This window comes from Calypte anna, chromosome 1, assembly GCF_003957555.1.
Source record: "Calypte anna isolate BGI_N300 chromosome 1, bCalAnn1_v1.p, whole genome shotgun sequence".
Classification (NCBI taxonomy): domain Eukaryota; kingdom Metazoa; phylum Chordata; class Aves; order Apodiformes; family Trochilidae; genus Calypte; species Calypte anna.
Window position 1 is genome coordinate 63,362,337 of NC_044244.1, and position 13,767 is coordinate 63,376,103.

At 39.8% G+C, this 13,767-nt stretch overlaps 1 protein-coding gene across 1 annotated transcript in view; it reads left to right on the forward strand.

The window, feature by feature from the left end:
- Positions 1-13,767, forward strand: part of CACNA1C (calcium voltage-gated channel subunit alpha1 C) — a 476,353-nt gene that overhangs the window by 372,082 nt on the left and 90,504 nt on the right. The window contains exons 14-18 of the mRNA XM_030469435.1: positions 4,973-5,180; positions 6,013-6,133; positions 8,045-8,159; positions 9,248-9,368; positions 9,494-9,563. Of these exons, the coding sequence (XP_030325295.1) occupies positions 4,973-5,180; positions 6,013-6,133; positions 8,045-8,159; positions 9,248-9,368; positions 9,494-9,563 (635 nt within the window). The remainder of the gene's footprint in view (positions 1-4,972; positions 5,181-6,012; positions 6,134-8,044; positions 8,160-9,247; positions 9,369-9,493; positions 9,564-13,767) is intronic.

Sequence of the window (13,767 nt, forward strand, 5' to 3'; positions counted from 1 at the left end):
CCTGCAGCCAGGCAACTCCAAAGCACCAGCTTGGTTAGGGAGTTTTTCAGCTTGATTGGAGGTTGTTGGAGAGATCAGGTCCCAGCTTACCCACATGAGAACTCTTGGAACAAATTTATCCAAGTGCTCACCTGAAGTAGCACAAGGCTTGTCTTCTCCTTGTGGGCACCAGTCAGCACCATATAAAAAGCTTGACTGAGGTGGTGAAAGTGCATTTTCTGCAAACTCATCTGTGAAAACATCTCTAGAATTGCTACATATTTCCCCAAAAGAAATTTCAGACAAATTTGAGACAAAAAGATAGCAGATGAGAAAAGACCAAAACTGGAAGATAGTCATAATGGCAGAGTTGTGAGGTAGAAGAAAACAAACAAAAAACAAACAAACAAACAAAATCAGATTTGGACTTGTGCACCAGACAAAGTTTACCCTTGAAGCTTCTGAGCCTCAACTCTCTGGCAGAGTGGATGGTTTTGAGGGTTAGATGGCAGACAGAAAATCAGTTTACAGTCTTGGAGAGAGAGGCCAAAGCAAGACTACAAATAGTCTGTTTAGATGTGTGATCACAGAAAAGGGAAAACTGTCCCAACTAAAAAGAATTTTGAGCAAGAAAGGCATCTTTGTCTTTTCAGAAATAGGGGGAATCTCTGGTCTGGTGACTGTTTTTCCTGGATCCCTGAGTCTGCAAATGTTCATTACAGAGTCCCAGGTCCGGTTTCTGAGGAAATCAGTAGCTGAGGCATTGAGTAATAAGATACACCCAGGGCAACATACCAAAAGCTGTAAAAATGTAAGTTTCAACATAGCATCCTGGAGAGGACATTGTTTTTTCAAGACGTTTCTCCACTTCTACACAAAATATATAATCTAGCTAAGAGAATACTCTAAAAGAAAGGCAAATGCTGATAGAGTATCATTAATACTTTAGGAAGCTTGGCTCATTGTACTAATCAAGTATTCCTAAAGCTTTTTGCAGAGATGTAATATTGAAACTAACCAGCAGTAGGACTAGTTATATTTATTTACCCTCATTCTGCAGGAGAACTAGAATACAATGTTTAGATAGAATAGAATTTATAAAATTCCATATTACCTGGAGTAAGTCTCCAGCAATTTGTACAGGGGTCTATGTGAAAAGCACAGAACTGAGGAATAACTAGTAATGAATAATGTATTAATCAAATTTTTACTTCTTTCCTGTTCCTAAAATATTGGCAAGTAGGTTGCAGTAGTCTCAGATTTAAATGTGGGTTTTAATTATTCATAATTTTCTTCATGATTTTTCCCCTCCGTGGGTGAAGTTCACTCTCATGCAGAAGGCCTTAGCACAAGCCTCCAAAACAGTATTTTAGGCCCACTCACATCTTACTGGAGGAGAGAATATTCTGGCATTGAAGCAAAACTTTTACCTCTGATGTTCTCCAGAAAAATACAGATTTTGCCATTATTCATTCAGCTCTAAATATAATGATGGTTTATTGACCACATTATTAGTACTGGTGCTTTCTCTCATATTTCCCTGAGTGCAGTGAAAATAAAGATATAATCCTAGAAAGCTGGGAAGAGCAGAGGGAATGATAATGTTTTAGACCAAGCATACATACGTGAACAGTGACATGGAGGAATACAATGGAGATGGAAAGAGTGATAACTAAGGTTGTTAAAAAGGCACAAAGTAGGAAAATTACTCACATGAGATTATATCAGTAGGTAGCCTAATCTTTGCATATTTGTATGGATTTTCCATGGTAAACATGAAACACAAACAAGTTCAGGGTGTGTCAATATTATACCCTTCTAGGGAAAACACAAATACAGCTCCCTAATATAATAGAAACAAATAAAGACAACATCAGATGAACAAGGCATCATTTCAGAAACTGCATTTAGAACTTCAAGGGAAAAAATTTCTTCCAAAATTATGAATAGTCTTCAGAATTGTTTAGTCTTGTACATTAGACAAGCAGACAATATAATCTGTTTGGTTTAGTCTCCCTAATTTTTAAAGGGTTCTGCTGAAAATCTGTTGTTAAAAAGAGAAATTATTTTCTCTTTATAAATAGTGCTTTACTGCTTTATAAATTCCTGTGTTTAGTGCTTTATACTTATAAAATAAAGCACTTTATTTGCAACAGCATACTGAAATTTGATATTTTATACATATGGCTTGCTACTAGATAAGGCATTGTTAACTGTAGCAAGGAGACACACAGGGTACCTTTTTTTTTGTACCTGCTGTCAAAGTGGTTTTATATTGGATGAATAATGTGGGAAGCTTTCCTGCAATTAAACTGCCAGCTGTTGCTTGCTATTGTTTTAAGCTCTGTGTCTGTGATTGCCAGTATCATAAAGACATAGTGGAAGGTAATGGAGAGGAAAGGGAAAAGAACGAAAGAACCCATTCTGTTCCAGTCCAGTTCTACAATTGATTTTTGTGTGAGATGTTGAACAAACCATTTAACTTCTCTGCATCATTCCTTCATTTTCAAACAGTAGTCTTAATCATGTCCTACTACACTGTCTTGCAGGGCCTCATTCACTGGCATCCTTAAGGATTTGCAGAGGCCTGCAAGTGGGAGATGTTCAGAAGCACATTCATTTGTATATATATGTATAGTCATTCTGCAAGTCTGAGGAAGCAGCAGTGCTTTCTCTCATACCTCCCATTTCACTGGGTTTGGGTTTTTCTGTAGTGTATTAACCAAAGAGGGTGAAGTGATGAGAGACTTATTCTTTGTCTAGGCTTCATTCATTCATGACTTAAAAGCCTTGTGTTTCATTGAGTAAACCCAGATCTCCCTGGGGGGTGTGTTCGTGTTATTTCTGCAGCCACCTAATGTGACAGATGGTACCCTCAGTTCAGACATCTAGGAAACTAAGATAAGACAATTGTGATTTTTACATCATAGTCAATTCAATCCTTTTTCCTTTTTCTCCTCTCTCCCCTCCCCCTTGGTTTGTTTACTTTTCTAATGGTGGTGTGTTTCTAGTTAGCACTCAGCACACAGCTAAAATAGCACTCATTTTATCACCAGGTCATCTCAGTTAATTGCTTCAAGTTTAATAGTTAGGTAAGAAACTTAATCTCAGGTACTGAGCCATTTGTAAGGCATGCAGAGCTGACAAAAGTCCGTGCAGTTGTGCTTTGAGCTAAAAAAACATTAAAGCTTTAAGTCACCAAGAGTATTCAGATGGGTAACAGCTCTACTGTCTGCCTCTTAAAGGACGCTGCTAGAAAGATCTAGAAAATGTGTGTCCTGACTGACACTGGAAGGCTTGGAGAGTATTCTGGAACCCAACAGCTTCTGGTTTAAGGATACTGAAGTCAGTCAAGTTTCATCAGAAATTAATTTTTCCCTCTTCACTGTGATTCCCAGCTCTGTCACTTTCCCTTTCTCCCAAAGTGTGAAAGTATGTGAGCTGTAAGCATAAATGCAAATAGAGCGAGCTGCTACATTGCACATTCAGTGCAGAAATTTGGTGGCACTGAGCCCACAGCTGCCATGCCCTTACCTTGACTCTGTAGTTTTTCATTGTTCACTTCTTTAATTGCAGTTAAACTTTAAAGCATTCTAGTTTTCTCTGAAGTGCTGAAGCTAAGCTGGAGGGAAAACATCACAGTTTTCTTTGAAGCTCAGCCCTTGGAGATAAACCAGTTGCTGAACTTCAGAAGACATGGCTGTGTCCCTCTGCAGATCAGATTGCTAACCTTCAAAAAGTGATTGCGCACTCAATCATTCCTGTCTTCCATGGGACGAGGAAAGTCATCATTTTACACTGACATTTTAAAAAAAAATTAAAAAATATTCATTTAACTTGGAGTTTAAGAACCCTTGTCTCTAATGACTACATTACCTTCAGGACAGATTTGTATGTTGTAGGACCAGGCTTCCTCAGAAGCAAGAGCTATAGACATGTCTGCCATTTTTCTCAAGTGGAACTTTTGTCTTTGAGGAAAGTAAGTGTAGAAATTCAAAGTCATCTAAAGAAAGAAAAGTTCACTATTACATTCTTTGAGAAGAGGTAGGGGAGGATTTTGGCCACAGTGCGATCTCATAGCATAGTGTTAGGCCACAAGAGATGGTGCTAGAAGACTTAGAGATTACAGGCAAACATTGCAGGCTTGCTGTCCTGTGAAAGCTGTTGAAGCTTGCTAGTAATGGGCATTCAAAATTAGTCTGAAAGCTCTGTCAGGCTTAAAACTACATAAAAGGTCAGTGGTCATGATGAACTAAGCAGTAGACTAGCAGTGGCTGAGCAGATTCAAGACCAAAATGTTCTACAATCTGTCTCAGAAATTATAGTGGGTTTGCTACCCAAACCCATGGTGGTATGCTTTTCCAACTGAAAAGTACTCCAGATTTTCCAGATACAGATCTGCAGTTTCTTCTAGGGTCAGTATAAAACAAATATTGGTGGACATGTAGGACCTATAATATCTTCCCCATTCCTCCCAGTCCCAAAAACTTTAGCAATCTATATCTGTGAGTGAGCACATAGTCACACACACCAGATTTTGGACAAGTTTGTGTTTGCATCTGAACTGTTTCCCCATCTGCTCTTGTTAGCTATTACAGGCCATTCTCTGGAGGTATTCGGGCTGCCATAACATCTGTGAGTGTTGTAATGAGGTTGGTTAGAATGTAACTCACTGAAGCAGCAAGAACTAATCACCATGTATTGATATAAGATTTGCAGAGACTTAGATGGAGAGTGCTGCAATAATCTTCTGGGTGGGCATATGGGGTGGGGATAGAGGGAATTGTGTATGTACAAGTGTGGTAGTAAAATTACTCATTAGCTGCACTAGGTCTCATTATCTTAGGGAAGCACATTGATGATTCACTGCTTAACAGGGTGTTTGGAAATGCCTGCTCACACACAGAAGGCAGACTGAACCAATATCCCATGCAGTCCATGAGCACCTGTCTTGGACTGAAGGAATTTTAACTGCCTCTATTTTCTCTCCCAGATACTGGAACTCCCTGAGCAACCTTGTGGCTTCACTCCTGAATTCAGTCCGCTCCATTGCCTCCCTGTTATTGCTTCTCTTCCTCTTCATTATCATCTTCTCACTCCTGGGGATGCAGCTCTTTGGGGGCAAGTTTAACTTTGACGAGATGCAGACCAGGAGGAGTACATTTGACAACTTTCCCCAGTCCCTCCTCACTGTATTTCAGGTAGGGGCAAGAGTGGTCCCAATGGGGCCAACATATTATGTTTACATAGGGTAACACAGAAAGCAGGTCCTGGACCCTTCCCCTGCAACCAGACAGTCCCTGAGAGTGAATGTCAACCTAAGAACTCCAGCAGCAAAGTGCCACCCTGTGATGCCGGCATAGGGGTGTTCCCTCCCAAAGTGGGGAACCAAAGCTAAAGCCCCTGTGTGCAAGGAGGTCACCAGGCCTTAGTAGGGTGGGACATGAGAATGGCTCTTGCCATGTCCCAGGGCAGCACTTGCATGCCAAAGCCCAACCCTCTAAGTGTGCTCCCCCCTCCCACAGTAATGAGGAGCAAATACCTGCTCACAGCACCAGAGAAGTAACGAAATGTTTTTTAAGCTGACTGCAGTTTTGGGAGCAATCATCCAAGAGCACGAGGGTCATAATTTCAAATGCAAGGTGAAGAGAAGTGGTAGAGACGGATGTGAGGGCTTTCATCAATATTGTAGGTTTTGCAAACTCTCTGAAACAACAGGCACATGGGAAGCAAATGCCTGTCAGAGGTGGGAACAGTTGAACAGAATTTTCTGGGAGAGATGTTTGGTTTCAGCCATTGTCTTCAGGGGCACATATCTTTTATTTTTTATACTTTAAGCAAAGGCCCTTTTTGCATTCTCCCTGTTTTGGTTTGGGGTTTTTTTGTTTTCTAGATGGACACAGACAGATTCTCCAACCATCCTGGGGGAGGGGTTGTTCTCTAGGGTAACAAGTATCTTTGTGTTAATGGGGTTTTCAGATTCTCTGTGTGGTCTAACACTGTGTCCCTTATTGGTGGGAACGTGTCATTTAGATCCTGACTGGGGAGGACTGGAATTCGGTGATGTATGATGGCATCATGGCTTATGGAGGCCCCTCTTTTCCAGGAATGTTGGTCTGTATTTACTTCATCATCCTCTTCATCTGTGGAAACTGTATCCTTTCATGCTAGTCTTTTCTCCAAATGGGGCTGAATTTAAAGCCACCCTCTATTACTTTGTTATGTCAGAAAATAATGACTTTCATACCTTAGATTTTTACTTTTTCCCTAGGTCTGAATTTTGGCTTTGTACTGCCAAAAATTAAACAAGTTTGTTTAATTTTAGCTAGTGCTAAGATTTCAGGCATATAAATAGTTGTAAGAGCCAGCTGCATGCCAGTTCCACATGCTATCTTTTATTTAGTATCTGTACACGTTTAGTGTTTTTATTTTTCATTCCTCTTAATTCTCTCATACTTTTTTTCTTTCCTGCCTTCTCCAGAAACGTATCTCTGGGTGTACCTACTGTACTTACTGCATAATTTTGTTTTAATTGCCTTTTTAATAGTATATTCTATGTGCCTTTATCCAATCTTTATGTGAAATAAAAATATGTATAATCTGCAATATGCTATATACAAATGCTGTAATAGGAGTAACATATGTTTGACATAATTGATTTCTGTGAGATCATATATTAATTCATGTATAAAATAACATGAACTGTGTTCCATTTCAGTTACTGCAATCTGCATGTTCTTCAAACAGAAAATTGTGTGCTCTGTTATCTTCCAGCCTGCACTGGTGTTAAGTAACTTCAGTTCCCTCTGGCTTCAAGGTGAAGTGAGGGCACTGTACATATCCCAGGAGGTAGAAGGCACATTGCATTATTAGGCTGTGAGTGTCTTTTCACAGGAATTTTCATATAATAGATCTATGGTTCTGTTCCATATTCTCAGTTTGCTCCAAATTTGTTCATGTTTAGTTTCTACTTCCCTAATAAATGTCCCTCCTGTGTCAGAGGTGAGATTTCTTTTTATACTGACTCTTCTATAAAACCCAGCTCTCCTGGTCTTCCTCATAATTCAGATCTCCCAAACCCTGTTATTTGACATTTTAGTTGACCCGTACACCCTCTCTTCAAAGTGAGATGGTGCAATTCTACTTATCTGAAGGTCGAGGGAGACAGCCTGCCTGACAGCTTAAAAAAGCTAAAATGTGGATCTCCTTGTGAACTGCAGAGGAAAACGTGAGCCAGATTTACATGCTGGCTGACTTTGGAGCCATCAGACCTTGGAGCACAGGCAGAGGAGTGGCTGTATTTCCAGACAAAGCCTTGAACTGGGGTTTACTTAGAAGTTACCACAGAAATGTATAAAAGAAGTTCATGTTCAGGTTGATAACACAAGATCTGAGCAGTGACTGGGAAGACAAGAAAACAGTTGTAATTCCTTGCCCTGCAGCTCCATGAACATGACTGGCACTGCATGGACCCTCTGCTAGGAGATGGCAGAACTGTCAGCTCAGCTCTTCAGTGCTCAGACTAAATTAATTTCTTTTTGGTTGCCCCAGAAATGCTAATGAGAGTGCTGTGTTCACTGTCCATAAAATCCACTCTTGTCTATGAGAATACTTATAATGAGGTTGTTCAACTCAATACTGAGACCAAAACTGGAACGCTCGTGTGCTTTTTGATTTGAGGCTCTTGAATATGAGAGTTTTAATAAAAGTGACCATACAGTCGAAGATGCAAAACATTCCATGCTCCTCTTCAGTGTGATTTGTTGCACAAAGCAAGACTTCTGGGCAATTGGAAACTAAAATGTAAGTCTGGAATTAGATGTTTTATATGAGTCATTTTGTGAAAGTTTGGAAACCCCACACACTGTGTTAGCCATCTGAATGGAAGGTGAATGGAAGATTTGTGCATGCTGGTTATGGACATCCTGAATGTTTACACGAAAGAGAAGTTTGGAAAATCAGAGAGAAGTGATGACAGGTTGCTAAAAATTTTCATTTTAGAAACCTTTGATATAATGTTGTTCTGCAGTTTTTCAAAGCCCATTTTCTTTAAGCAAACAAACAGATATCCTGCTGAATGTATTTTTGGCCATTGCTGTGGACAACCTTGCTGATGCTGAGAGTTTAACATCTGCACAGAAAGAGGAGGAAGAGGAAAAAGAAAGGAAAAAACTAGCTAGGTAAAGCCATTTGCGTACACATATCTATACTGACATGCATGCCTTCCTGGGTGTATAATTACACACATTATGTACATATAAAAGTGCAAGTTAAGTATGTATGTATATATAACATATATGTGGGTGTATTTAGATATATGTGATTAATATAGTCATATATGGAATTATGTAAATGTAGATTTTTATGTAAAACAATTCAAACTAAAGGAATAGGAGGTGTCACGAGCTGGGAATCCCCACAGTTGCTATGATTTAAGCAGAGAAAAAAAAAGTCTAGGTGACTGATGAGCTTTCAGGGCATCAGCAGAGAACAAGTGTGAAACAATGCCATTTGAATCTACCTATTACCTTCTGACTGTTTTGAACCTCAAGGAATATTTTCAGACTGTTGTTTCAATGACAGAAGATTCAGCAGCTTCCTTCTTTTTTGATGCCGCATGCTGTTTTTCTTCTGCCACTCCTTTAGTGTTTTTTCAGACTTTTAGGAGGCATGATCTGGAAGCAGAGCTTCTCTGACATGCCCAGCTGCCAACAGTGTAGCCTTCATGGTTATGTCTATTCATTATTTTACAGACTGCTTGTAGGGATCTCTTTTGCAGATCTTTCTGCTTCATCCTGCATGCCAGCTAGCAGGTTTTCCTTGCTCTGGGAGTACAGCAAGGAGTAAAACTTTGTAGGCAGCCTGGAGGAAGAGCACAAGATATGGTTTGATAATGGTTGGTGTTTAAACCAATTTTGATAAATTGGTTTAACAAAGAGATCTCTACTGACAGACCCAGGATATGCATGTGCACAAACACACAGGCACATATTTCCCCATATGTGCATCAAACCCTTCCACTCACACACAAACATATAATTGAGAAAGACATAAAATAAAAGGATGCTATATGGAATTATAGCAGAGTCTCTGCCTGTGCCTGCAGATGAGGATAAGCTGAAGCCACTGGTATGTGAGGTGGACTCAGAATGGAGGTGCCAGCCACCTGGGTGTTCTCATGTTGTGTGCTGTACTATATGAAGTTCCTGAAAAGGATACAGCTTTTCACCTCTGTACCTCTTTGCTTTTTATCTCATGAAATTGTTAGGACTGCTAGTCCAGAAAAGAAACAGGAGATAGAAAAAACAGCTGTGGAGGAGGAGACAAAGGAGGAGAAAATTGAGCTGAAATCAATCACTGCTGATGGAGAATCCCCACCTGCTACCAAGGTAAGGTCTGCTGCCAGCCAGCACTCTGTGCAGTGAGAATGTGAGCAGCTCGAGCTTCTGAAGGAATGAAAAGCCTCTGCCTTGTCTGATTAAGGCTTTGCCTCTTCTCCTTCCATTTCTGTCAGATCAACATGGATGATTATCAGCCCAATGAAAACGAAGAAAAGAGCCCATATCCCCCAACAGAAGGTCCAGGTATATATCTTCTTCCTCATATCTCTGATTCAACAAAGAGAAGTTCTTGTTGCTAATGCATGTAAAGCCAAACCGTGGTAGCAAGTATGCTGAACACGTAACGCTTTCACGACAAGACAGAATGATGCACTTGCCTATCTTTACACAGGTGTGAGCGTGGCCCTTGCTGTCCCTGTACTGATTATTCATATTTTAGTAGAATCATATACAAATTTCTGTATAGGAAAATGTGCATATGACTGTTTTCATTCTATTTTTTCAGTAGTCAGTGATCAGGGGAGACACGCAATAGATACTCATGACAAGCAAATAGCTGAATGCCTTTTTGCACTTTTTTAAATAAAAAGAGACTATGACAATATCATTAAAGGCATAAGTTTTCAACCTAGCATTGGTACAAAAACAAACTAGATCTTTAGTTACACTAGTTTTTAAGTCAATTGAACATTATTGACTTCATCTTCAGATACTTAAAGGAGTGACTGAGGTTATCTCAGAACTTTGAGCAGTTTTTCTTGTAGAGATCCTGAAGGCTAACAGGGCATGGTGTTGGAGCAGGAGAGTTATAAGCTAGTCAGTTCAACTTCCATTCTTGGAAAAGTGCTGGAACAAATGATAAAACAAACTGTATGACTGCAAGATAAGGAGATGACTAGCAGCCAGCATAGTCTTGCCAAGAACAAATCATATCAAACCACCCTTATTTACTTCTAAAACAGGCTGACAAGACTTGTAGACAGGAGAGAAGAAGCTGATGTAATTCTTTAGCTTTTCTAAGGCTTCTGATTGTCCCTTCCAACATTCTCATAAACAAGCAACAAAAACATGGTCTAGGTGATTGTTCAGACCCTTTATGTGGAGAGTAGTGATGGCCCAAGTGATGGCCAAGTGTAATGATGGCTCAAGGGGTTGTGCTGAGTTCATTGTAATGACCTGAATTAGCAGATGACATGAAGCTAGGAAGGACATGAAACATGTTGGAGGGCAGCATTAGAATTCAAGGAGCTCTTAAGGAACTGAATAAATGGTCTAAAAGTTGGCAGTGCCAAACTCTGCACATTGACAGGTATAAATAGGTGCCAGCTAGTTAGGTAACAGTCTGAAGAATCTGAACCTTATGATCACAAGCTCAACAGGTGCCAATATTTTGCCATCTTTCCAAAGGCAAGCAAGCAATGGGGTTTATCAACAGTGCAAACACAACTCTTTAGTCCATTTATGGGGTTTTTGTCTAACTGGCTGTTGAAAGCTAACCAGAGCAAGCAATTGTTTTATTCAGTTTGGCACTGAGAAAATCTCGGCTGGGATAATGTATCTAATTTTGGGTGCTCTCTTAGGAGAAGTGGGGCTGAATTGCAAGATGTGTAGAAGAGCATGGTAAAGCAATGCTAGCAGGAAGGACGAATTAAGACAGAAAGAATTGTGGTCATTTGAGCTAGGTAAGGCAGCAGAGATCTCTTCAAATTAATAAAGAGGTTGTTGCATGTAGGAGGGGAATTATCTCCATTATGAAGAAGTAACAAATTTAAGATTGACACAAGAGGAGAATATTATAATGTTCAGACTGGAAAAGATTATGAAGGTGATTGTGGAGTCCCAGCACCACTGAATGTTGCTAACAGATTAGAAAAGCGTCAGGCAGAAAAGGTTTAGATATAGCAATTTGCTGATCCTGCTATTGAAGAGGCATAAACCAGAGGGCTTTGTGTGATCCTTTCCTGCTCTGCTCTTCTGTGTTTCTATGACTATGTAACAGTCTGTAATAGGTACTGAAACGCATACTCTTATATTCCATAATTCCTGGTAAATGTCTGGTAACACATTGATATGATAGGGTGAAAACAGACACAATAGTTCATTTTAAATAGATGGACAAGGGCTGCATACAAGGAAAAATTAAAAGTGTTCATTGCATTTGATTGTCAGTACAAAAATTCCCTGCATTTGCTATACTTCTATTCATCCATATTTATAGCCCATTTATCAAGTATAGAGTGTGGTTCCAACACCATGCAATACTATTTTAACATTACCTGGGGACAGATCACTCGGATCACTCTGTCTTTAATATTTCTACCACCTCTACAGGCACAGGCACTTACTGGCCACCCATCTCCAGTTGCTAAGGAGCTTGATAGACTCTGTAGTCAGAAGCACAAGTGAAAACAGCTTTATTATGGTTCTGTTTCACAGCTTGCTTGGATTTGCAGACTTTTTTTTTTTTTTTTTTTTCCAAGTGAAGCTACAGCCACTCAAATAGAAATAGAACTGCGGTTCAGTTACGTTCTGCAGACAGGCTTAGAAATATTCCAGCATATGAACCATATGACAAAAACTGCATCTACAGGTTGTGTCATGGACATTTTATCTACAGTCATGCATAGGATTAGAGTTCAGTAAAGTAAAACTTCTAATGCCTGCCTTGGAGTGCCAGTCCACAGCTTGGCATACTTCTTTTGAATGGAACTGAAAATCTGAATGGATGATCACTTTTTTTGTCTGTCTCCTAAAATACTAGAAATGTGAAAGAGGACAGTATCTTGGTCATTTGTCATTGTATAATGCCATTTCTAAAGAAGCTTGTTCCCTGAATTGTTTATCAAGTCTTTGTGAAGAGTGAAGTTAATCTTTCTCTTTTCTGTCCCTCTGAAAATCTTAGCTTTTGGCTGAAAATGGTCTCTAACAGCTCACAAAATTGCCTGGCCACTTCTTTCAGAGTTTATGAAAGCCAACCATAATGTTCAGATGCAGTAAAGTTTTGATCATATTTGCCATAGTCCTCTATTCCATTCTTCTATATCGAGCTCAGAAATGTCAAGGCCCTCTCCAGAGCTGATAAGACATGTCACATCTGTCTTGTGTAGTCAGTTCTAGAGAACTAAGCTCCAAGGCTATCCTTGGAGCAAGCAAGCAAGAATTTCCCATTGCCTGTATGTATACTTGCACAGTTCCCTTGTAGCCATCTGACTGGTCCATAATACTTCTGCTGGTTGCTTATTAGTCCAGCTGTATTACAGGAGATGCTGTGATGCCGTATACAGCCCATCCAGGTACAACTTTTCTTGCCTGCTTGCATGTGGATCCATTTCACTTGTGCTTTGAATGAAGCATCCACTTGTTTCTTAGATGAAGTCAGGTGGTTTTACGTACTTTTTGTTCATGATTTAAGCTTTTAATGCCTGTGACCTTTCCATGGCTGTGTACCATTCCATCCTCTGAAAATATCATTTGCCCTAACCCAGTGTTTAGAAGCAATTTGAAATGGCCATTTCATCTGTTTTCCCTTTATTCTTTCAACTTACCTCGCTCAGTCTCCTGTTTCCAGTGCCTCAGTCAGTTTTCTCAGTAACCTTTTCTCACTACATTTGCTTCACAGTGTTGCTCTTAGCTCCTAGAATAATCTGTGCCATCGTAGCTCATCAGATCATCTATCCCCTTTGTTGGAGGCAGAGATTCATTCTTCCAGGGATTTGTGTATAGTAGCAGGATTATCACGATGATATGTTTATCATAGAAAGACAGGGAGCAAGTCTTGTGGTCTAGTACAGAACAAGACAAAGAATTCACAATGTCAGATGAACATAAAAGCTTGGGATGATTCATGGCAGCTTGAAGTAAAACAATGCCCTTACACAAGAGTTCTGGTCTGTGTTCCATTAAAAAAAAAAAAAAGTCCTCATCATTGAATTTCTCACTGATGCTGCACTGCTGCACTGTAGTCTGTGTGTGCTCATGGCCTCACAATCAAAGGACGTCGGTTTTCTAATGAAGCATAATTCAAGATGACGGTTCCAGATTTGAATTTCCTTGAACTTTAGGAGACTTTAAATGTAGATCTGAACTTGCCAGCCCTGAGTCATGTTTCTTTATGATATTAGCAAGCTCGACTAGGAGAGTCATTCTTTAAATGCAAAGATACCCTAAGCAGAGAAAACAAAGAACAAGTGTTGGATTGCAGCCCACGCCCTTCCCAGCCCACATGTGAATCCTATGTTGACCTTTGCTTCTATGAATGCTGGCAGCTGTGCAGCATGTCATTTCTATATGCAGTAGGTCTGACATCTAGATTAGGATCTCAGCTGATTCCATTACTAGATCAAGTACAGTATCTGACTCAACAGTAACAGGCTCTTCCTGAAATTTCTCACACTTTATGGACTCAAGATAAACCTTTTAACTAGATTTTCCTCCTTTGCATTGTCTG